Here is a 25,866-nt window from a genome sequence, read left to right as displayed (position 1 = left end):
AAAACAAAGGCATCTGCTGGGGAATGCTATTAAGATACAGGACCACCGGAAAAGACTCTACCTTTGGGGAAACATCTTAAAGAGAAAGAGCCGACACAGAGAATTTAAAACAAGCAGGTAATTGAATTTTCTCTGGGTTTGATCCACCCCATACTGAAGATGAAAGCGTATGTGTAAAATGGGACGCAGAGGTTTGTTTTTCTAACAAATACGAATGCGAGTCGCCTGTCTCATAGCTTCAGGTGGAAATTGAACTTCTGGTTGTGTAGTGACGAGTGTCCCGTTGAAGTGGAAAAATTCCCACACCGTCCGACAACAAGTCTCCTCCGATTCCAGATATGATCCTCCAGATATTTTCATCTCCCATGTGCATATCTGATGTCGGGAATGAGAGAATGCGATGGGTGCATGTAAACAATGCAGTGGAAATGGGGTTTGGCAGCCGAGCATTAAAACAGCCCTAAGCTTTGAAATTAAAACGCGCCAGCCTCTCTGCCTTTGCTTTATTCCACAAGGTGTGCAAGTTCGTTCGTGTTATTAGACACAGCTCGTTATTTTTCTAGTCTAAAGACGGTAAAGTGAAACATACGTTATACCCAAGGCCAACCCGGCCGCGGAGACGCAACCTAAACAAGCCGGGTTTGTTTTTTTTGGTAGATTCCGGTATAATACTTCCACTTTTGAAACAAAATTAGCCAGCTGGGAGATTACAAAACCTGAGGCTAAATGGAAACAAGATTTTTGTTCTCGTTACTCGACTGTCAGTAAATATGAATGACTTGCCTGCATGGTGGTTTTTATAACTGAATACAATCATCATGCAGCCTTTCTTATATATCCATTATTTGATTTACTTTATTCAACAGACTCGTGGTCCACAAAGATGATACACAGACAACACAACATATAAAGAATAAAAGACAAAATAAAATAAAAATAAAAAAAAGAATTAATGTATGTAGTCCACATTAATTAATGTAGTCCACATATTTGTCCATCCTTCCATTTATCACCAGTTCCATCCATACAACTATTACTCATCAATCTATCAATGATTACATCCATCTGTGCTGTCAACCAGAAACTCTGGTGTAACTGGTGTTATTTTCAAATGCGTTTGAAAACTAAAACAGAATGATTTTGTTAATAAAAGCGTTTTTATTGAACAACTGCACTATAGATGAACCTTCTTAGCCCTTTTGATTTTCCTGTCAGATAAAGGTGTAAAGAAAAGTCAGTCTTCTTAGCATTTCTGATACATTTTTGCAGAAATACAAATTAGTACATTTCAAATGAAAGTAAAATATGTGACCTTGAACTATTTCTTCTTATTTATTTCATATTCTGTAAAACTTGGGATTGTAAAGTTTTGCGGGTTAAAAAAAAGTTTTGTTTCCTGTCAGACGACCTGTTAGCCAATCAGAATTCGTAGCACTTTAGGAGTTGGATTTTTCCTGCAGGGATGCTACAGCATCAAATCATTTTCATCGGCTTGGGATTATTTCATTCTATTTCATGCTTCTAAATGACCGTTTAATGCTGTTAAAAAGGCCAAAGGAAATTCCTCCAAACCACAGCCAGGGGCAGCGTGTGAAAGACCATCAGTAAAAGGTAACAAAATGTTTTCCTTTAATGAAAACCATGAAATGGAAGATGGAGCTGTGTTTCCCTTTTTGATAAGTTGGTTCGAAATCTTTCCTTCTCTGATTCAAAGGTTGCAGGGTAAACCACGTCCTATCCAGCGGCTCCAGTTCAGTCAGTTTAAATAAACCTGACAAGAGCAAAATAAAAGATGATCCCAGTGGAAGCTGGAGATGGAAAGAAAATAAAACAAAGCGGCGACCCGCTTCTTAATTGAAGTCATTTGTTTACTTTAGGCAGGCTCGTTTCTCCACGTCAGGACGTCGTCGAATCATTTATTTATAAAATTTCCACACATCGGGGGCCGAGGAGCGGCGACCGACTTTAATATCCGCCGGCTTTTGCGGCTCCGAGCACTGCTGGGTTTCCATCCCAGCAGGAGCCCATTTGTCTGCAGCTGAACTGTTGACCTCTGTCTGCTCCTGGGGAGACTGCGGGGCCGCATGTGCGCACCGGCGCAGCTCCAAAGTGTGTCGAGCTCCGAGACGCGTATGGAGAGACATACACAAGTTGTTAGGAAGCGTCTTTGTTCAAAGATTCATGACAACAGAAGTTCCCAGCAGCTTACTGCAATCGCTCTGCAATTACTCATGAGCAGAAAAAAACAGGAGCCAATTTTTGGCAAAGAATCTGTAATATTAGTGTCTTTTTTTTCATGCAAAAAAATACCTTCAGGGGGTTTGTACACAGGCTTTAGCTTTTTAAAATGGCCTAATTTTCTCCTGGAAGTAAAAGGAGGACAAAAAAACATGAAGAAAACTGTCAATATCTGAAATCATATTGTTGAACCAATTAGTCGGCATGGATTTAAGTTATTTTCACACCTGATGGTCCAATAGACTCGACTACGAAACCAACATTTGTTACGTTTTGCTACGTAACCAAACTAATTGAAAAACCTGTTCACCTCCTTGCCTGTGGTGGCGCTGCCCCAAGAACTACTGAGGGAAGCGTCATGAAAACCTCAGAAGAAAATCAGCGTACCTTCAATGCAAGCAAAAATGGTGTGGCATCAGATTTTAGCGGTTGTAGGATTTCTCTTTTGTCTCTGGTAAACGACCACAAGCCATTTCTCCCGCTAGCGCTAGACTCACTCATTTGTTTGGTTCTATTGGCCCAGAATGCCTAGTACTGTACTGCACTGTAGTCCACTTCCTGCTTTTAGACCGATCTCTGGTCCGCTTGGCGTTCGAACCGCACCAGAGTTCACTTCAACCGAACCGAGGCCGAGGTTTGTAGGCAGACTAGCGTTCGCTTTGATTACATCAGAGTTTGATTACACATTCACAACTCCTCAAACGAACCGGGCTTTCTAGGCAAACAAACTGGAGTTTGATTTAAGGTGTGAATGCTTTAACGGTATGAAGCAGTCTGGGCTCAGATGAGTTCAGGATCATGAGAAAGATGGGAATATGTGTTCGGACCCTGTTGTTGTTGGGTTCCTTCAAGCCTCCAACAACAGAAGCATTAACTTGAAGGAATTTGAGACTTTATTCAAATTCCCACAAAGTAAAATCCGGAAGAAATGAGAACAAAGAAATCTGTGCAAGAGAATACTTATATGCAAATTTGGTCACATTCTAGCCAAACACTTCAACGCATTCAAACTAGGCCCAGAACTACAATATGTTAAATTTAATTAATGGATTATAATATGACGAGAAAGATTCCCCTTTTAAGAAACTTTCCCATTTTATTGAGATGAATTTTATCTCGTTAAAACGAGAACTTTGCCATCTTAACAAGACATAAAAATACACTCAACAGATCAGTGTGTGAATGGATGATTTGGTGAATGTAGAGTGAAGTCCTATGGACTTCATAAAGTGTCATAGAGATACAAGCCATTTACCGTTTACCATTACGACTTCTTAAAAAGGCATAAACCGGCTCGCCATGATTCTCCTAAAACTTCCAAGAGGTTCTGCTGTTTTACTGTTGCGACCTTTCTAATTTTTAAGGGAAGATATTTTGGTTTTAATGACATATAAATCTTGTTAAATTGAATTTCTTTTTAATCGTCGTAACGAGAATGTTTCCTGGTTTAAACGAGATATTTCTCCTGAATTTATCTCCAAACTCTGGCAGTTAAACACTTCTATACTTTAGCACAGAGACGTACATTATATTGGAAGAAAGACTTCTCTGTGCTACAATGCGGTAAATCTACACACTAGCGCATCAGGGTCTTTACGCCTCATCCACATGTGGCGGCCGTCGCGTATGAAAGCTGCGGCGTGGAGAGATGGAGCAGAGAATAAATGTATAAAATGGGTCAAAGCCTGAATAACATTACTACTGCTGTAAGGGTGTGTGTGTGTGTGTGCGTGTGTGTGTGTGTGTGTCCGTTACAAGGACAGAGATGAGTTATGATGGACCTGTGTGAGGAGGTGCAACACTGTACGGAAACACCAACTTAAACTCCAGCGGCATTCCCTCTTGGGGGATTAAACCCGACTCTTTGGGGAATAAAAACCAGCCAGCTGTGTTCTGGGCGGTGTCAGCGGTGTGTGTAACCGCGTCCTGGCCCAGTTTCTCACACTGGCCTTTGCGAATTCCAAACACAAACCCAACGAGACTTAGAAAAGTTATCGGGATGCGGCGGCGGCGGCCTCTGTACCCACACTCTGTTCGTCCAGGTAAAGCCCATGAATTTTGCAGGAGGCGAGTCGCAGTGGATCCAGGACAGTGTTTACAGGAGGATGTAAACACTGTTTACATCCTCCTGTGTGTGGGGGGGTTGGGGGCGGGGGGCAGACTCATCTCCACATATGGATGAGATGCTGATAAACAGGAGCTGTTGGTTTTTAGAGAGTCAGGTGTGTCACGCAGCCTGAGATGTCTGGAGAACACCGACGTAAATCTCACTACCGTTGTCTTCGCAATGAAGCCGATCCGGCTGACGGCGCTGAGCTCAGTGTGGGTGGAGGGGAGCAGTGGGTCCAATTTGCGATTGCGGATCTTTTGTTTATCTCTGCTGAAAATAAGTAGTATTTTTTTGTCATGCTTGTTGCTGACACAGATGAGAACAGAAGCAGCAAAGCTTCTGTGATCGCTCGGATTTAGCCGGCTAGTGATGTGTAACGCTCTTTTTTCCCCCCCTCTTTCTTTCCACAGTCCGTTCCAAAACCCATCGCCCTTGAGCCTTGCTCTGGCAACAAAGCCGCCGTGCTCTCCATCTTTGTACGGTTACCCAGAGGCTCCGGTGGCATCCCTCCTCCAGGACAGTCTGGTAAGATGCAGCTGCTGACTGCTTTTGCTTTTTTTTTTTGCTTTTTTTTTTAGACATTTTCTTTGATCTGACATTCTTCCTTTCTACTACATTCTGTTGCTTTGGTTAGTTGGAGCATCACAGTTTCAGTCCTTCGGGCTCCTCCAACCCGGTTCACTTCCTTCTCTTTTTGTCCTTTGTTGTTCAGTTCATCCTTGGTTTAACAGACACAATCTTTAGGCTTTACTAAAAATGAACAATTCATATTAAAGCCATGGAGACGGATCGTAAGACATTTGCACAGACAGGAAAAACGTTTCTCAACAGCGCATCAAGTGGGACGTCTCAACGAACATGTCAGGGATGAAGCAGAGCTTTGAAGCCGGGCTTGGTTACAAAACTATATCCAGAGTTTTGAACATCTTACATCTCAATCCATTTCATTTGTAATGAAAAGTATGCTTAATACCTCCTTAAAGATTATTTTTAAAGTTACTTTTAATCCGACAAATCTGGGTCGTTCTTTATGAATACTTGGTGTTGTAAATGCAAAAAACAACAACAAAAAAAAACACGGTACCTTTACAAACTAATTTCAAATGAATACTCATTTCATCTCAAGCAGATTCCATTAAAATGCTGAAAATCTTTACATCAGAGCTGCAACGCAGGCGATGAGGTCGCTGTATTTCTGTGCATCCACCAACGGCACACATCATTAACATGTATTAACACTCTCTGAGGCACAGCATTTCCAATCCGCCGTGTTTATCACTTATGATTAATGCAGTTAACCTCACGGAGAACAAACAGCTCGCAGCAGAACGTGAACTCCCAGAGGAGCAGCCGGGATCACACGCCCTCCCCGCTCCCGGTGGAGGCTGCACGCATTTGCTCGTCGTCTGATCTCAGAGCGAGTTTTACCTTGGCTCAGATTACCCAAGCGAGCCTTCAAACACAAGCTGGAGTCATCTCTGCGGGTGTTTGGCGGGGCGTAAGGGTGGCCATCTTGGAAGCAGAGAGAAGACAGATGTGACGGGAGGCCGCGGCGCGGACGACGGAGAGTTTTCGAAAAGCGGCGGCGGCGACCGGATGGGGAAGCGAGTTAAAAGCGTTTGTAGCGGCAGGCGACGGCAGAGCGCACCTCACATGGTTTGGACAAACGGCGCCCCATGGGGGCGGAGAGCGCTCTGCCGAGAGCCGGGGCCACTTTTGTTTTGACAAAAGGACTTTACGGTAATTAATAAGAGCCCTGAGCGCACGCAGGGTCTGGGGACTGAAACTGTGAGAGGCGAAGCAACATGGTGGTGGTAAAAAAAGAAAAATAAGTTTTTGTTAAAGTCCACAGAGGAAGGAAACAAGTCAGGCTATCCTGGGGAAAAGGGATAACAAAAATAAATGTTAGATCAAAGGAGAAAGGAAACATAGCAGAGAGATGGTTGAATGCTATTGAAAAATGATAGTTGATGAAAAAAGATTAGAACCGACAGAAAGATTAACGATCGGAGGAGTCTGAGGAAAAAACACCAGACTGATGATACGACTTCTAGCTGTTTCACATCAGTTGCAGTGGCTTCCAAAAGTATTCACACCTAAAAACACTAAGTTCAGTTTATGTAGACTACTTCTGAAATCAATGGTTCTCACTGGATTTTATCAAGGGGTTTCAAAGTAAAGGGGTTCAAAGCACATATCAATTAGTCATCAAAATTCTATTTTCCCTCCATTTCAGTGGAAAAAACAATACAGTACATTTTTGCCTCTGCCAAGACAGTTTCCACCGAGTGTATTAATAACTAATGTACATTGAAGCATATTTGATGTTTGAACTGTTGTAATTTCTAAGAATTTTTAGTCTGAAGTATTCAGGATTCTTATCTACTTCTGGTCCACAACCCCAGTGAACCCATGATGCTTCACGTTGGACTAGCGCATTAAAGCTGCAGTAGCTAACTTTTTTTTTTTAATAAATAAATGTTTTTTTTTTCTCCATATTTGTTAAAATGATCAAAATGTCATGATAAAATGAGACAGATAATCTGTGAAAAAATCAAACTCCACCACCTCCTCCCTGTGGTCCTACTGCCATCTGCTGAAATTCACCGAAAAAACCAATCAGAGCCTGGAGGAGGGTCTTAGCGCTGTCAATCACACCTGTGTACATGTTGCTCTATGTGCTAAGGGTGGAGAAACAACTTACCGTTCCAGAAAAAACAGTTTATCCACAGTCTATGCTAACTAGCTTTAGCATAGACAACAGCTGTAGCATAGCAGAGATCAAGGCAGAGTGTGTGAGCAGTGTTAAGACCCTCCCCCTGGCTCTGATTGGTTGTTTCTGACCTGGAGCGGTGTGTTTCTGTAGATGAATACTTACTGCAACTTTACATCACAAAAAACAACATTTATGGTGGCAATGTGTGTGAAACTAGGAGGGACTGTAAATGGTTTTCCAAGTCGCTGATCGTAACTGACACGTACACAACTGTACGTACCGCTGTACGTTTTCACTTGTTTACGTTGGGGTGTGTGTGTGTGTGTGTGCAGGTCTGGCGGTGGCCAGCGCGCTGGTCGACGTCTCCCAGCAGATGTGCGTGGGCTACAAGGAGAAGTCCGGGGGTCTGAGGAGCCGCAAGCAGCAGCCTTCTGCACAGCCGTCCACTTGCATCTGAGCCTATCGCCGCCCCTACACCCAACGCTCTTCATCCCCCCGCCCCGCTCCCTCCTCCTCCTCGCTGCTCAGCCTCCCTCCTTCAGAGACTTCTGCCAGCTCCGCTCTGGCAGGGAGAGGTGCATGCTGGGACGTAGTACTGGAACATTTTGATGAGATCAGCAGGCCCCCCCCCCTTCACTCTCTCTGTCTCCTCGAACCAAAACTGACCGGGACAAAGATGGAGGGGTGTTGTGGGGGTTTCGGGTGGGGGTGAGAGAGGACCAGAGGAGACGCTGACTCCGCCCCTTCCTCCACGTTTTACATTTGTTGACAGGGCCTGGACGGAGTGGAGACGGCTGGCTGCTACAGCACATCCTCAGTCTCGTAGTTTCTAAAAAAAAACAAACTCTAGAGACTCTGCAACCCATGTTTTAATTTAAATTATTATTATTTTTGTTATTGTTGTTGTTCTGCTTTTTATAAATTTTATTTCACTTTGAATCGAAGGAACAAACTAGAAAACACTTAACTACACACTCCAAAAAAAAAAACCACAGCTTTCCCAGCGGCGTCGTTACCCATCTGTAAGCATTGAGTCGAGGCCGCTGACCGGTCGCCCCGGGCAACGTAACCACACGTCCAGCAGCCTTCCGGTTGCGACGACCCGCAAGTCGGATGATCCACCACGCGGCCAAAGTCTGACGTTTCCATCCAGAACCGCCTTCCTGGAACCGGACCGGGCGGAGGAAAGGAGACGCTCCGTCTCAGCCTCCCCCGCCTGCCTCGGGTCGGCCCAGCAGAGGCCGCCAGTCTGCTTCCAACGTTTCACACGCGGCGTAACGAATCACATGCACATCCATCGGTAGTTTGTGGACATGAGAAAATGGCGTCTGATAAAAATGTTCTGGCTCTAACAAGCTAACTACAGCGGTTGAACATGATCAGACCAACAGTTCTGTCTCTCCATTGTTCAAATTATTGATCCTGAATCCTAAATGCGTTGCTATGAATTAGGATTAGTTAGCTGGAAGGTAACGCACGGCTTCCTGTTGACGGACCAGGATTTATACGGTACCAGACCGATTGGAGCTGAGTGGTCATCATGTCTTACTCTGATTCTTTGTTGTTGTTTTTATATATGTGCTGAGTGACTCATTTCACCACAACATTTTATTTCAGATTCTTTTCTCAGAAAGTCGTGACGAAAACGACCGTTGATGTTTAGCTGCAGGGCGTGGCACGAAATTCAAAAAAACATTCAATCTGTCAATCAAAAACATGAAGATGCTGCTATGACTAAAAAGGAAGATGAACAATAAATAAACCAATAAACACATACGTAAAAAATTTAAATTCCTCAATAAGAGACAACACTTAGCACAGCTAGGCGGCTGTAAAACTACCAACTATTTCCCCCCCGACTAAATTAAAAGAGAAAAATAGCACTAATAAATGTTTATGCCTACTTCTTTTTTTTTTTTTTTTTTTCAAAGAATGGAAGATGAGGGAATCAAAGGAATCAGTAAAACTTCTGCCGGTTGTAGCAAACAGCAGCGTAGTTATTGGTGCACATGTCCATCTGGACACACCGGTCAGAGGCTTCAGGCCGATTTCCAATCTACGCTTGTTTTTGTGAAATCTTTGATTTGCAAGTTTAAGATTTTCAGCCTTCCTGAAATCTGCTGAATTCGTCTCCCATGTCAGATTCACTCATACAGCAGCTGTACCAAACACCAGCTATTGGTTTGAATTTCCATACAGGCTATTGCCTGTATGGAAAGCACAAAACTGCTAAATGAAACGTAGCTTTTGTTGCAGGAGCCTGAGTGAACAAACAGCCTTTATGTCTGCTTTATTTGAAAACGCCTTACTTTTACTTAAAATAGACGAGTCTGAGTCTTTTTCCAACAAGCTAATAAACTTGTGATATTCGCAAGCTAATTTGCAATTAGCTTGCGAATATGTAGCGAACATTTGAAATGTCGCAAAAAAGGAAAGGAAAATGCAAATTAGGCGTATTCCAGCTACTGGTTAGGAGTGAATCAACCAGCCTATGCTAGCTCTGATTTAATCTGATGATGATGCTATTTACAACCGTCATAAACGGGAAGTAGCGGCTGCTAGCTGGCACAGACCACACATCTCAGAAAAAGAGGCAGCCTTCCCTCTTAGGTGAAGGTTCAGATTTTAAAATTCTTCCAGGTTTTGTGCTTCTGGTAAGGCCCAGCAGTGGATGGGAAAGTTTAATATGTTAGAATTTATTCTGCAAATCTGTTTCCATCTCCTCTTTTAGCATTAGCTCTTTTTCCGAAAACCCATTCATTGTGGGCTTTCCGACAAATGCTAGCTTGAACGTTCCTCAGTTTTTTTGCGAAACCCAGAGAGGTTTTCCAAATTTTGCCGTTTCCATCCACCGTTTCTAGTGCGATTAAGAAGCGGTAATGGAAACACGGCCAGCAAAAACACAGAAGAGTTTGGTTGTTTTTTTTTATTGTCACTGCTAAGTAGCGTTTCACGGAACCGGAAAGGACCTGATTTTTAAACTTTTGACTGACCAGTCGCCCGTCCAGCTGGATTCTGGTCCCGAGACAATTTTTTTCTTGTATCGCATCTTTTTTATTCTTCATTTTTAACCTTCAGCTCCATCGTCATTCTCGGCTTCCTCCTGGACGGTCATCTTTTCCGCAGTGTTTCTTGCCACAACACCTGCAGGGTTCTGGCAGAAGACAGAGACATAATTCAATAGCAGAAATCCCTACCGCCTCACAAGGTTATTAACTTCCCGCCCTCTGAAAAGTGCCATTATGGAACAGTTTAATAACCTGCGTTGTGCCCTAAAGAGCTTGTTGTGTTTGGTTGCGAGCTCTCCCATGTGCTCGGCGCCGTAGAACTGCTCAGCGTCGATCTGGTCGGTTAAAGGGCACACTTTTAGCGGCGGGAAAAGGTCAGAGCAGAAAGCATGAACAAAGTTGACATTCTGTAATTACAAAACGCCCCACAACTCCACTCAGCAACTCCAGCAGTCACCGCAGCATTAAGAAGTCAACACTACTTCTGCTGGTTTTGCTTTTTCTCTTTTCTTTTTTCCCCCCGCTCAACTCATTTCCATCGAAGCTAATTTTTGTTTTTATTTTTCTCTAGCGTTTATCGCAACATTAGGAAGTACTGCTTAAATCTGCTGCTTCTGCTAACGCGTGGTGTTTCTAAAAGTTTCTCAGCATCACTTGCACTCGCGCGCTCACCCCCACACACGCAAACACGAATCAGACGTTATGAAATGCATTTTACCGTTGGATCTCTTTTTTTCCCACCATCTTTAATATCAGAGTCTGCAAAGTCATTCGAAAACGTCGCTGCTTTCTCGCTTTTCACAAACTGATTTGCAAATCAAAGATTCTTCATTTATTACAAACTGGAAAAATGAAAAACATTCAGTAGTGTGTCCGGGAGCAGATGGCGACCAGAATAAAGATAACCTGCGCAGTCCGGTTACCATAACAATGGTTGATGTCCTGCTGACACCAAGATGGCTGACCTCTGTGTTGCTCTCTCTGGCTTTTGCAGCTTTAGCAGGACTTTGAGTCCAACAGCAGCAGCGTTTCATGTTTTATTTACTATTGATGAGCTTCAGCACCTCGGTAACCGCCATTAAATTACAAGCCGCACTAATGGGTTTGTTTTGTTTTTTTCTCGCAAACATCACCTACTTTATTTATTGTGAGGTAAAACAGCTAAAAAGTGTCTCTTTTTTAACTCCTACATGATTGTACAACTAAATGAAATGTTCTCAGCAGTCTCAGGTTTTAGGATCGTATCAGAAGCGTCGTATCAGAAGTAATCCACTGATTGGTTTTGGAGTCGCGTTCTCGACATTGATGAAACCCAGAAGCATTAAATATGACCTCAGATTTACCGTCAGCTGCTGTGTTCCCTCAGTGTTCGGATGCATTGCGAGAAAATAGGGGAATGTAAATGAAATATTGCAATTTCAGCACTTGTCTTGGACATTTCACCTCCAACTCCTTGATTCAGACCTGGAGAGTAGTGCTGGTTCTTAAATTAGGATTACTGAAGCATTTTAACTGGCTAATATTAATCACAGCAAAACAAGTCCAGTAGGCCCTTTTTTATTGTTTTTGCCAAGTCATGAAAAGTTTTTTTTAGTGTAACATCAGGGAGCAGTTTCACCTCAACTCTTCCATCTCATTCAAGTCTGTTGGACTATCAGATTTCTTCCATGTTTTCAAAAAAATACTCATTTTGGTTCAATGCCAACAGGTACAGTGTTAAATCATTGATGTTAACAACAAACAAAAATAGAAACAAACACAGACCGTAGACGTTGATTACTGGAGATGCTCTTCTCAAATGATCAATTTCCAGTTTCCGATCCTTTGGCAGCTTTTCCCCAATTTTGGGGGGAAAAGCTGACAAGTTTTTGGCAATTTCAATTTGTCTTTAAGAACTTATTAGCAGGAAGGCTACATCGAACTGGCATCTTAAATGTTTTCAGCATCTTAAACGTTTTTAGCTTTAGGCTAGCAGTTAGCATACCGAGCATTGCTAAAGAAACGGATATTTGCCTTAGCGGTCACATTTCTAAAAGGATTCCAGGACGTCAAAGTCAGACTGAAAACAAACTGAATTCTCAAAAAGATTTTTATTTTTAAAAATAGTGTAACTTGGTTTTTCTCCACTCCACCTTCCTGTTATCGGCTGAAATTCTGTCTCTCTCACCCTAAGTGAGCCACAGACGTTTCTGGACATGTCTTGCATCACTGTGCTTCCTCTGACCTTATGGTAAACGCCTCATTGATACTGAAAGCAGCCAACTTTGAATTGTCTTCACTTTGACCTCATCCACAGTTGTGTCAGACCAATCTGTTTGTGCTTTTTTTGAAAAAAAAATATATATCTTTATCATTGATCAGAAAAAAGTGAGATTTTTGAGCCAACCAGCCACTAACCTGTTGGAGCAAATCAAACCAAAAAATTGTCCAGATTCCCCCAACAGTCGATTCTTTGGTGCGTCCCTACGGCACCTTCCAAAACAAGTTGAATGTTATTCTGTCAATGTTCAGTCGACTGAAGGTTTCCACCAGTAAATCAGTGGATGGTATTTATTGTGGACCAGTTGTAGGACAATGGCATGCGTCTGTCCAGCTGGTAAAGCTTTTCTTTTCTTTTTTTTCTTTTTTAGCTTTTTTAGCTATGTTGCTTTTAGAATAAAACTGAAAACTGCACGTTGCTCTGTGTACCACAACGTGGACCCGGCCCGCAACGTCTTACCGACGGATTTGTTTGAAATATTGCATGGGGGAATGGCACAGTGAGAGACTTTTTACAGCTACTTAAACAGATTCCTCACACAAGTTCTCACCTTGCCGTGATGTGCTGGCCGACGAGAGTTGTGAGTTTTTTTTCCTTTTTTTATGAATTAATATCACAGGAAGATGTTTAACTTCATTTTATTTGTTTCCTTGCCAACTTGGACATCATCGGTTTAACAAATCGGATCTAAAGAGCACAAGAAATCCCCTGGGATCTGTAAGACTCGAGTCTCTTGACCTTCTCCTTCTGAGTATCGCACATCGAAGCTCAGCCCCGACCAAAAACATGAACTTTACTGTTCGAGATCTTCCCGATGTCGCGTTAAAGGACTTCCCCCCGGTCCTAAAGTTCAGATTTTCCACACGATTACCTCCCACCACCATTTGCAGCCACCCGAGTGTGAAGTGGCCCCCGAGCTGCTCTAAATATACACCCGGGTGGATGGAGTGTGTGTGTGTGTGTGAGTTTGGGGGTGGGGGCACGTGTAGAAACCTTGTACGCTGTCACCTCGGTGTTTGCGTGAAGAAACGGGCAGCTTCCTCCAATCGATCTCACTTACCGAGCCTCAAACTCTCTGCCAGGTAACTCTCACTTCTACATCGGCCTTACTTCCGCTCACTTGTCTCTTGCGTTATTCCTCTTGAAGTGTACAGACAAATATTTATAAATCGTCATGGAAATAATGTCTAATTTTAACAGTACAAGTAGATTTATTTTTGTCAAACACTGGCAGCATTAATGCGTATTTAAAAAGCTCCGATGCACAGGTTTAAAGCATCCCATTAGGGTCATTGTAAAATCAGGCATTACCTTCTTCTCTCTCTCTGTCTCTTTGTATAGCGGCATTATATATATTGAGAAAGTAGTTTGTTAATATGTATAATTTAGCAGTTGCTGTTCTTTATTTGTAAATAATGAGAAAGTATTGTGAATGACTTTTCATTGGGTTTTCAATTCATTTGAGGCAAGTTGCATTCAGGCTTTTAAACGTGTGATTACAGCACATTAGCATATTTTGTATGTCGGACAGCACTGTATGGCAAACCAGCATCACTAAAAAGCTGATGAACAACATGTAAAACCTGAGAATGGCTTACTGACCTTGTAATTACAGATGTACATAAAATAATGACAGAACATTTTGTCTATTATTAAATGTGAAAATTTCACCCACTGCTCTGTGTCCTTCTGTCTGGGTTTCATATTTAAGGGGATGGTTAAGAATATTAGATGAGAGGGTCTCTGCCAACTGGTCTGGGGTTGCAGTAGATGACGCTTTACTTCAATAGAGGACTTCTAGCACTTCAAACAGCTCCAAGCTCATAAAAACGATGATTTTATCAATCTTTAAACCATTGACATTCTTGCATTTGGTGGTTATTAAGGCTGAAGCCAACTAAAGTCCTTCCATCCGTCCTTTATTTCCGTCGCTTAATTCAGGATGGGGTTATGTGGTTAAACAGAAAAGCTCAGACTTCCCTCGTCCCAGCCGCTTGGGCCAGCTCCTCTGGGGGAATCCCAAAGCGTTCCCAGACCAGAGATTGTCTCTGAAGTGTCTCCCCCCCACCTACTCCCTCCCGGGTGTTTCTCTGGGTCTTCTCCCACTGGGATGTACCTGGAACACCTTCTCACCAAGCAGGTATCCTCACCAACATGCCTGGCACCTTGAGGTCAAAACTGTCGTGTCTGTAGCCTTTGTTTACGATGCGCCAGCGATAAACTGCGTCACGCGACGCCTCAGTGTTGACTTATTTTGATCATTTCAGACTTTTACAAAAGGATGCAGTGCTAAATCTGGCTATTTTGCTAATAGCCTATGTTTGACACAGGGTTGAACAGTTTTAAAAAAATGTTCTTAGACAAGAACCCGACGGGAAGGGGGAAGAGAGATGCGGCAAAGGTGCTGAGGACAAGGACTGGAGCTTGGGACTGCTGGAGCAGGAGGGCGCGAACTACAGCGTCACTTACACAAAGGATGTAGTGCTCAATCTTGTTTGAAACGGTGCTGGAACAACTTTTTTTTTTAAATAATTTTGTAGGAACTAGTGACCGTTATTGGATAGTGATCCTCAAGGAAGGAGGTAAAGACACACCGCAAGGGAGCCGACGACAGGACTTGAACTCGAAACTGCAGCGTTGGACCTTGTATCATCTGTTTACCGGGCGCCTGAGCTAAGCTAACTACTCTGAGTAGTAGTTACGTGACGGCCTACAGCTACGACCTGTAGCTGTAGGCCAGGAGGTCGTGATCCGCTTAACTTTCCATTTATAATTCATCTCAAAACCGAGAGATGTTTGGTAAAAACAAAAAAAAGTTTTGCTAAATGTCTCGGAGTCACACTGAGCACATCCATAAACAAGACGAGATTCATGACGATAATTGTCTGAACGAGACTTGGTGTCAATCGCCGCAGCAGGTGGCGCCCTCTAAATTAAAAGTGAAAGAAGGTGTTTCTTCCCCCCACCGTGTTGAACTGTCATATTGTGGCACACGCCCTGCTCCTCCAAGTGGGATGAAACAAATGTTGGGAGTAATTATTTGTAAATACGCTTCTCCTCGGGCCTGTTTTCAAATGATCGCTGCTATTTTTAATGCGGCGCTTGATGTCTTTGCGAGGCCTCCGGCGAAGCGGGAGAGGCTGAGCGCCGCTGCTCCGCTGTGTTCTCACCACCAATTATTCATCAGCAGTCATCCCCCATCACTCTTTCCTTCCACCTCTCCCTTTAATCTCTCCATCTGACACGTCTTCCTCCTTCTCCCTCATTTCATGTCTCCCTTTGTTTCTCTCTGTCACTTGCTCTGCTTGCTTCTTCCTCCTTTCTCCAGTCTTTCTCCTTTTCCTCCCTCACCCGTTTCCCTTTCTAATTTCATAATCTCACACTTTCCCCCCTTTGCTTCCCTCCGAATCCTATAATCTTTTCAATACCTTTACTTCCTTTGCTCTGTTACCCCCACCAAGCTCAGTCCCCTCTGAATTTCTCCTTCCTTTGGTCTTCTCTTTTCATCTCTACTCCTCTATTCCGGTCTTCTTTCACTTTCCTTCCTCTCACTTCTTTTTGTAACTTATGGAAGGTCAGTGCGTCGCCTCACTCTCGCTCCTTCCTTCTCCCTTATATGTTCTCAGCAGCCAGTGTTTACTGCACAAGTTATCTGCATTTTACCTGATAGAGCAACTCAAAGTAATCCATACTATGTAGTGAAAGGAAAATATGTCCCTCGACTTCTAAAGACTAAAAATGTTGGCACTCTCTTCTTTGTAAAGATTCCTCAGGCTCAGTCAGACTGGACGGAGAATGCCTATGAACATCAATTTTCAAGTCTTACAGCAGAATTGTACGTTGGTTAGGTCTTTACTTTGACTATGGGCCGTTTTCATACAAAAATATTCTTAGATCTAAACTATTCCGTTGTAGTTGTGGTTGTGTAGAGACTATGTCCAGATGGAAAGTGAAACACCAATCCAGTCTGGAGTCTTTTCCAGCCTCTAACAGGTTTTCTTCAAAGTTTTTCCCGTGTTTAGGATCATCCGTCTTCCAACCAGCTTCCCTGTCTCTGTCTTCGTCGCCTAATATATTACTGGCAGGCAGAGTTTTCATTCATTGCGTCATATAATAGCCTACCTAATATTGAATAGAGGCAGTCCATTCCGGTTGCAATATTGCATAACATGATGTTGCAATGATGACTGCAGTATGATACATTTGGTAGCTCTACTTTACAGGAAGACCCTTGTTACAAGTCTCCAAGTCCAGTCACGTTTATTGGTGCGCACACGTTCCACGTTATTGTTTACACCCGGAAGTTTTATGCGTGCACAAAAAGCTGGAGGGTAAAAAGACGATTCTTTTACTTGTCATCCATAGTCGTGTTGCTATGGTAGAACGGTTTCATTAACAAAATGAAACCTGGAGTTGTAGGCATTACGAATTTAGTGCAGTGCGCCACCGCAAAGGGAAACTAACACAGAGAAACGGTTGAAGATGAGCCCAAAACCAACTGTATTCTACTTTTTTCTCCTCCCCTGTGAATGATTGCTGTGGTAGGTTAACTTGGTTAGCTAATTTAAACACCTGCTCTACTGATGGTCTGTCACAGAGTTGGTGTGTCGGTCACCAAAGCACAGAAAATTCTGCAGCACATCTACATGTTAAGATTGTCAATCAAGCTTAACATGCTACTTCCCTCTCCCTCACTATGTTGTTTTTTAAAAAAAACTTTTTCCTGACCTTGCTGGCAAAGCAGTTCAAAGTGCTTTATGTGATGAAAACAACACAGTAACCAATGATGAAAAAACCAATAACCTTTGCTTTTTGTCAAATGCCATCATCCAAATCAAGACTAATCATCATCAAATATACATTAAATTGATGAATGTTCCAGTTAATATGAACTGAAAACAACTCTAAGCAGGTGGGGTTTTAGGCTTGACTTAAAGGCACTCGGTATTTCGGCTGGTTTTAAGTTTTCTGGAAATTTGTTCTATATGTGAGAACACCGTTGCAGTAATCAATGCTGCTTAAGAGAAACTCATGGATGAGTTTCTCTTGATCTTGCTGATACGTTCGTCCTCTAATCCAGGAAATGTTCTTCAGGTGATAGAAGGCCGACTTTGTAACTGTCTTTATGTGTCTCTGAAGGTTCAGGTCTGAGTCCATCACTACACCCAGATGTCAGCCCTGGTCTCTGGTTTCTAGCGGTAACAACTGAAGCTCTGGGCTGACTCTAGGTCACAGGGGTCAAACTCCAGTCCTCGAGGGCCGCAGTCCTGCAGCTTTTAGTTGTGCCTCTGCTGCACCACACCTGACTAGAATAATTAGGTCATTGAGGCTCTGGAGAACTGATCTACACAAGGAGGAGGTAATTAAGCCATTTCATTCCAGTGTTTTGTAGCTGTGGCACATCTAAAAACTGCAGGACAGCGGCCCTCGAGGTCATTCCTCTTTTTGTCCAAAGATCATTTCTTCAGTTTTATTTCTGTTTAGCTGTTATGGCACCTCCACACACCGATTTGTTCCCACTGATTTTATTAAGCCATAGAAGAGTAAAAGTTTTGGATAGAAGTCCATGGCAGAGTGTTCGGATTCTTATTTCTGAAAAGCACATTCATTATATTTTGTCTGTCACCATACGATTCTGCCCCACTTTATCCTGGAACATCGAGCGAAATCCTCAAACAAATCCATGCGAGTTACAAGCTGAATGAATCATTTTGTAAGACGCCGCTCCCCTTCCTCTCCCAACAACATCCATCCTGCCTTTGTCACGTATTTTGTCCTTCGCCCGTTTTTCCTCTCCGCCCTTGAATCTCGTCGCCACACGCAATTTGTTCATGCGAAGGCTGACCCAAACCCAGACGGGACGAGGGAGGCGGGTGAACGTGAGGGGCAGAATGTGTTCAAAGAACTCTGCATGACAGGAAAAAAATAAAATAAATAAATAAAAAATCCATGAAGGCTCCATATAAAAAGGATTGTAACAGTAGATCAAGTGGAAAAAAGATAGAGATCCATTTATTTTATTTTATTTTTCTAACATTTTCAAGCTTGGTGTGTTTTAATCAGATTAAAATCTAAACTTGTACAAAGGTAGTCAACATTTCTTTTAGCTTGCTTCAGATTATTTTCCTGCTGTGCAATTTCAGTTTTGAGGTATTTTCATTGTCAGCTTTTATTTGAGATTCAGCTGAACTATACAAAAATATACAAATGTTTATTCATGATTTAACATAAGGGGCAACTTCCTTTTCACTTAGAGCCAGGTTGGTTTGGAAAGCTTTTTTTATTTATCCCTTTTACAAATTAAAGCATTATTTAAAAATGCCTTTAAAAAAAAAGTTTTTTGTGTTTTAATGATCTGAAACGTTTAAGTTTCAGGAAAAAAAACATCAAATTCTTATAAGAGCACAGGTACTTTTTCACAGCGGCCCCCCTTTTTCTGTAACTGCTAGAATACAGTTTTATAGATTTTTCTGTTTTTCATAGAGCTCGTTAGCATTATGAGTAAAAGAATTGACATTCTGCTTCACACTGGAGATTAAACTGCTGTTCTGTATCGGGCATTTAATTACAAAAACACCAGCTCTGTGTGGAAACAGGAAAGTTCCCTCCAGACAGCAGCTTATAGAAAATGTAATTAATATTCTTCTTTTTTTCTTTTTCTTTCCAACGTTGCTTCTCAGAGAAACCAGCCCATTGTGCAGCTGGAATAATTACCCATATGAGCTTCAGGGAGGCTGGCGGTGCAGTTTAATGCGTCTTCAAGCAGATAGACATTTGTTGCAAGTTCGCATTTTATTTGTTCATATTATAATTGCTTATTTTTAAGATGTGAATGCATTTTGTGGCTAATAAAAGTAGTTGTACTATCCCTTGAACCTTTTCAAATGTGTAACTATACAACCACAGACTTCATTTTGTCTTGTTGGGATTTTTACATGACAGATGAACATGTTTTAGTGCGTAGGTGTGATGTGGAAAGGAAAGTCAATCATGGTTGTCATGGGGGGGTTTGCAAAGAAAATGGCTCAGCTCTATTACTCCAGACACAAAATGTTTTCTCAAGACAGACGTAACATATTTACCACATGACCACAACTGTACAACATGCAGTTCCCAGGTTCCCGAATTCCACCTCACAGAGCACCACTCCCCCAAGACTTCCCCCACTCAACTCCTTCAGACTAGCCAGCAGCAATTAGCAAACACCTGGTAGAAATGAACTTACTGAGCAGCGTTGAGAAGGGCAACGCCGGTAAAAACGTTGCTAAAGGGTTGATAGAGGAGCCATGTGGTGATGACGTCCTGACGGCAGAGTTTCTTAAAGAGACAAGGTGTTAAATGATGAAGTCAAATTTCGTTCCCACTCGCTGGGGGATCATTTTGGCGTCAGAAAATTATCTGACGGGACAATGTTGCGTTCAAGTGCTGAAAAAACAAACAGCGAAGCTATTCAAGCCTAATAGTAATAGGGTCTTGGTGCTAAACATGTTGGTCTCTGCATAGATTAACTAAAAGATTTTAAATTGTTTAATTTTTAAATTCAAGATGACTAGATTCAAGAACTGGGAACTTCATTTTATAAGAATGCAAAGAATAATCTTAATAACTTTGCAGGTTGAAAAGATTTTTCAGTGAAGTCAACATCTCTCAAAATTTAATGAATCTGTGTGTTTTTTAAAAAAAACATGTACAATTGGTTATTTATTTATTATACTTGCCTCTTTTTTTAAAAAAAACCCAAAAACTGTACTGATGTTTTTTGCCTGGTCAGGGGCAATTTCTGCAGCCAGAAATTTGTATTTATTTATTTGCAGCTTCATTGCTCTCAATTCTCAAAATCATCTAATTTGAATAAAACTTATTAAAAACTTAAACTCACGACTTTCTCTTTCATATGTCAGTCCGTTGACTTGACAGCGGTGATTGGGAGCAGGAGGGGAGGCATTATGAGGACTGAGCAGGCGGTCTCTACTGGTGCAACATCAGGTGTCCGAAGAAAAGGTGAAGTTTGAAAAAGTGTAATATGGTTAGTGATTCATGTTTAGATAGGCTGTATTTCTGCGTGGAACATTTTGTGTTGGCAGAAAATGGACAGCAGTAGCAACCGAAATCCCAACAGAACTACCAAGAGAAAAAAAAAGCTGCTGCAATAAAAGAAATAAATGTTTCATCAACAACTAGCTAGCCACGGTTAGCTTCAAAGCGTCGCCCTCTGCTAGCTAAGCTCAGCGGGAGCTAACGGTGGCTAGCTTTAGCCGGTGAGCAAACAGGACAAGGTAATAATGGCGCCTCCTCCAGCTCATTGGAAACGGCGGGTACCTTCATGAAGACCCGGTACCACCAGCGGTGCCGGGTTCATTTTTGAGGTGGGGGTTCGTGGGGTGTTTCGTCATCTCCTGTTATGCACTTTTCAGGCGCGCGCACTTGTTCAATTGATATGATGGCGCCTGTCGATCAACTCAGTGGAAGTAAACAGCAAACATCCCTTACCTGGAGGACAACGTTTTTGGGTCTACCATGCGCTGCGGTCACAGAGATTTGGTGGAAAATAATCAGAAAAAATGTTGTGGGTGGGGAACATGCAGAAGGCAGCTTTACACAGAGCACTAAGATGGCGGAATGGACTTTATTCCATTTTCAAAACTGGAGTCTGGAAAAATGTAAAAGACGGATAAATGCCTGCAGCCGACCTGAGAACAGCTGAACACAGATTGACGGTATTAAAACACCGTGTTGGTATGAAGGTTCTGTCATCATTGCATTATTGGTGTGACGCAGCGGCTGAAACAGTTGTCCAACTGGGAGACCTGACGCACGGCACGCACACAAAGCTCATAAACCGGCGACCCAGTAAAAAGCTCTGGCAGGGCCGCTCTTAGAACCACGGGAGGATTCAAACTCCGCTCATTCATTTTTAGCTTACAGAAAAAGCGCCAAGCCGCCAAATTTACAAAAGTAAACTGACCAATAACATTTAGGCGTTGGCGCGCGCGCCTCCACCAACTCTACGTACAAGATGTTTTGACCCAATAGATCTTTTTTTACTCCTAGAGTCGGAAAAAGGCTTTCTGGCGGGAGCTAGACTTTGAGGACTTTATTTCAAAACGTTTCAAGGAAAGAAGAACTTCTAAAGGTAAGAGCCATTTTGCTTTTCGTGAATTCAGTCGGAAATATGATTGTTCGTCCAGATAATTAGTATATTCTGCTTATTTGATATGCAGTTTGGATAACATCACATTATGTTTTGATGCTGCGTTCCGGTTATCTGGGAAATAGGAAATGGGAGATGAGAGAATTTCATCATGGTGACGCCTTTAAGTGTTGTTTGCAGTATATCTTTAAGCTTTACTTTCTAGAAGCAAACATCAATTTTCATTTATTCTGTTTAGAGTTGCACGTAACATTGATTGTAGATCACTTTAAAAGACTCATTTTTCCATCACATCCACTACTGTTGCTATGAGGAGCGGCCATATTGAAACGCGAAGTCCAAGTCATAAGAAGAAGAAGAAGAATTACTTTATTCATCCCAGCAGGGAAATTATTTCGCAGTTACAGCAAGAATTTTTTATACACAGATTAACACACACATGACGGGAGCTGCGTCTGCAGGCAGCCAGCTGAGCCGGCGCCATTTTTTTGAAGGAGGACATGCGGCAAAGGTCGTTGGGACCGGGAGTCGAACCCGCGACGTCCGCGGGTCTAAGGCCTCCAAATGTGGGACGTGCTGTGGGTAGTTGGAGTTGCTCCCTGTCTCCCAATGGGAAATCCGACTTCTGAGGGCGTTCCAGTCTCTGTTTTTTTTTTTTTTTTGACCGGGAAGTTGGAATTTCCCATTTCTGAGTACAACTGAAAGGCAGCATCAGGGCAGTAATTGGCTCTTGGAGTGTGTGCAGTTGCCCAGCTCATTAGTGGCTGTTCTAATGCAACCTGCACTGAGTTGTGTTATTTCATGGCATGGTTATTTTCAGTCTGTAACATTTGAGCTGAACCGGTTTGCTTTCTGCTTGGGTGATTATCAGTGAACAACAATACTTTGGCTTGGAATGATTAGATTTTTTGCATCGTTCTGTGACTCGTGTGTGAGATGATGGCAGTGCTTGGTTTCTCATACTGGAAAGGCTCACTTTCAGTTCAGCTTTTGAACATTTTAATAATATGTGTTTATGTGTGTGTGAAGTCTGTCTGGCAAAGGGTTTAAGTGCCTGGAGCTTCTTGGGTGTCATGGCCATAAATGTTGTTTCCTGACTGAACATATTGACTCTGTAAATTATAAAGTATCTCATAACTTGTGGTTGAAAACGTCTATGTTGGAGCAAGGATTTCAGATTTTAATCAGCTTTGGCCAGCTTCGCATCGGTGCTAATGCTAAAGTCATGCTAGCAAGCGGAGCTACGTAACTCTGAGGAGGCAGTGGTTGCTAAGACCTGCATTTTTCTGCTTTGTCTGTCAGAGAAAACGCGTGCGTGCCTCCATGATAGAATAGACTTAAAAAAAGTTTAATAATGCATACAAATGTTTTATGATTTGATCACAAATCTTTTTCAATTATAGCAGGATGTCCTACATACTCACATTTGTGCACTTACACTAACCATAATCAGAGTTTGAAATGAATTTAAATATCATAAAACATTAAAATTGACTTTATTCTGAAAATCCAACATCTCTGGCTGCTGTCTGTGTCGCTGCACGCTACTGTGCTCTGCTCTCAGTAGTGAAGTAAAACCAGAGACAACAGCCTGAAGTAGAGGGAGAGAAAGTGAATGAAATGTATCTAAAGATAAAGTTGAATGCATTTTTATTTTGTTCAAACCTGTGAAAACAATCCTAATAACATTTGCTGCATTTGAACTACAGTAGTTAATTAATATAGTTTGACTTTCGTTCGTAATGTTATACGTTTTGAAGGCTCCCTGATTACGGTGTTAAATATGCAGCGTCGTGTCACCGCTCGGCTTCAAGGCACTTTGATTCCACTTCGTCCTGGTTCATCATTTAAACATCCTTTAAAAACACACATGATGAGAAACAAACTTTTTTTTTTAGAGGTCCAGTAAATGATTAGCGCTGCTGCAGGAGTTACTGATATTTAGAAATTAGATTCAGAATTAGAACATCAACAAACCCAATAAGTAGAGCTCTATGATTTAGGAGCAGGGGAAGAACGTTCTTAAACTTTACAAATAAAATGGAATCGGGTTTGAATAGTTTTAATAAATTCTAGTATAAGAATAACATTTTGCTTTTTCTTTTTTGCAACTGCTGGAATTGAATAAGTTGCCTCTGGGAGCTGGAGTTGTAAGAGAGCGTTCTGTGTAGACGTGCTGTGTTGGTGCCACACGCGGCTCCTTCCCCGTCGGTGGGATTTCAGCTTCCTGTCAGCCTGCAGCAAACAGCTACAGTATCTGGAACAGCAGGAGGTCTGTCCCACATAGCTGCTGACCCAAAACGTGCAGACTGGTGGCAATTAGAGCCACCATATGCAAAGCGCAGGTGACACACACTCTGCAAGAGTTTCAATTTGTAACTATGTTCCCCTGGGCCATTTTTTCTTTTTCTTTTTCTGTTTTTGTTTGTTCCAAAACGAGCAACGGGGATGAGATAATGATGCAGTGATTTTATTTTTTTCTTCTCTCTCTCTTTTTTTTTTGTTTTGATTGCAACGAGTTAGTGTCGGGCTTGTTTTTTGGGTTTTTTTTTTTATTGTTTTGTTTACTAAGTAATAAAACCTGAAGCAATTTTGCGAATATTTTCATTTCACAGTTGCTCATCAGGAGTGTCAGAAGCCAAGGAGTCTGATGTTTCTGTTCAAAGAGGAACTCTAATGATTCACCAGCAATTCTGTTTGTCCAGAACATTAAAGCTGTAACCTGGAGGGGGGAAAATATTGTTAGTATTATCCAAGGCGTAAATGTTGCAGCACTTTGCACCATATTTTGTCAAATTACTATCATAGAGCTCAGTGGATTTTTATGGGATTTTATCTGAGCTCATCCATTGGTCCAGAATGACTACTCATCAGACTGTTGAGTCTTCAGTCAGAGGTCTGTACAAATTCCGCTGCAATCCAGACTGCTACAGGAGGCCCTTCTTCCTGAGGTACCATGTATGAGTGTCTGGCGATTTGTTTTGGGATTTTTGGCGGTCACGGATTGATTGAGAAATGATTTTTAATTCAGAAACCACCAAATTTTCTAGAGATTCTGTTTTAATTATGTGACTGACAAGAGGGGGAAAGAACCGTGTAACTAAAGAACATTTATTATTGGAAATAATTTTGTAAGGTTCCATGCGAAACCAAATTTCATCACTTTATATGTAAAAAAAAAAAAAAAAAAAAAAAAAAATATATATATATATATATATATATATATATATATATATATACTGTATTTTGCTTCTCTGGTCAAAACATCCGATTTCCCTTTGGGATTAATGAACCATTTCAACTTTTGAATTTCTGAAGGAAACGTTTTGTGTTCAGTGAAAAGATGCATTATTTCCATTTAAAGAAGGACTTTGCCGTCACTAAACCATACCTTAAATTGAAAGAAGAAAAGAAAATCAATGCCCAATATTGATTGGTAGTGATTGCTGTTTGTCCTGCTCCTTTACCTCACCTGGAGCCCCATATTATCAACAATATAATGTTCCATAGCTCAGAATGCCTTGTTTCCTTCCCCTCACAAATGACAGTTTACGTCTGAATTTTCTGCTTAAAACATCATTTTCACCATTCGGTTTCCTCAAATGGTCTCTGTTCTTGTTTATTCTTTCTTTCATGTTTTTTTTTTTTATCCAACCTAACCTCCACATGACTTTTTTTTAATTTGTGCTTGCTGACTGAAACTACCTACAACTCTCGCCTCACTTCGTGTTGATTTTCCTTTTTGTACGAGTTTTAGAATCTTTTCCACAGTTTTAAATAACAAGTTGTTGTGGCCATGTTTTAATTTCAATTTCACTCCTCATTTGCCAGATTAGGTTTGAGCAGGTGTTTGTCTCAGGAATGCTGCTTTCAGCAAAACTAAGAAATTACATATTTTTGTTTTCTTGGCCTAAAAAAAAAAAGACACATCTATCCATTAGTTTGTGGTATGTTTACCACAGTCAGAATATCCTGCTGTCAAAACATGTTTTGTGTCATTTTTGCTTTTTTTGTGCTGCAAAGTAAAAGGATTGACTGGACATCCATAATACACTGAACCTTTCACTTCAGTGCGATTCTGTTTCTCTCTACCTGTTGTCTTTCTATACTATATATTTATAACTGACTCTATAAATTAGTATTCGTGTTTCTGTCCCCGCAGCCCCTACTTACCCTGCAAAAGTATTCATATGAACTCAACTTTAATAATTTGTGTGTCATTTATTTGAATTTGATGTAATTTCTATGTGAAGAGACTGTAATTTGACTTGAACCTAATTGTTACGTTCTCTATTCATGTCCTGTATGGTTGTTTTTTTTTTTTTTTAAAGAAGTGTGCTAAAATGAACAGAAACCATCTTGTGTAGTGAAGCGACAGCAGAC

General features: G+C 41.7%; 1 protein-coding gene across 1 annotated transcript in view; it reads left to right on the top strand.

Moving 5' to 3' along the window:
* The window catches only part of atrn (attractin), a 148,329-nt gene extending 134,327 nt beyond the window's left edge, over positions 1-14,002 (top strand). Inside the window, exons 28-29 of the mRNA XM_023352309.1 lie at positions 4,759-4,873; positions 7,397-14,002. Coding sequence (XP_023208077.1) covers positions 4,759-4,873; positions 7,397-7,521 — 240 coding nt within the window. The 3' untranslated portion in view covers positions 7,522-14,002. The remainder of the gene's footprint in view (positions 1-4,758; positions 4,874-7,396) is intronic.
* The last annotated feature ends 11,864 nt before the right edge of the window (positions 14,003-25,866 follow it).

The sequence above is a fragment of the Xiphophorus maculatus genome, chromosome 19 (genome assembly GCF_002775205.1).
Source record: "Xiphophorus maculatus strain JP 163 A chromosome 19, X_maculatus-5.0-male, whole genome shotgun sequence".
NCBI lineage: Eukaryota > Metazoa > Chordata > Actinopteri > Cyprinodontiformes > Poeciliidae > Xiphophorus > Xiphophorus maculatus.
The sequence above is the reverse complement of the archived record's forward strand: the minus strand, read 5'-3'. Positions and strand labels throughout refer to the sequence as shown.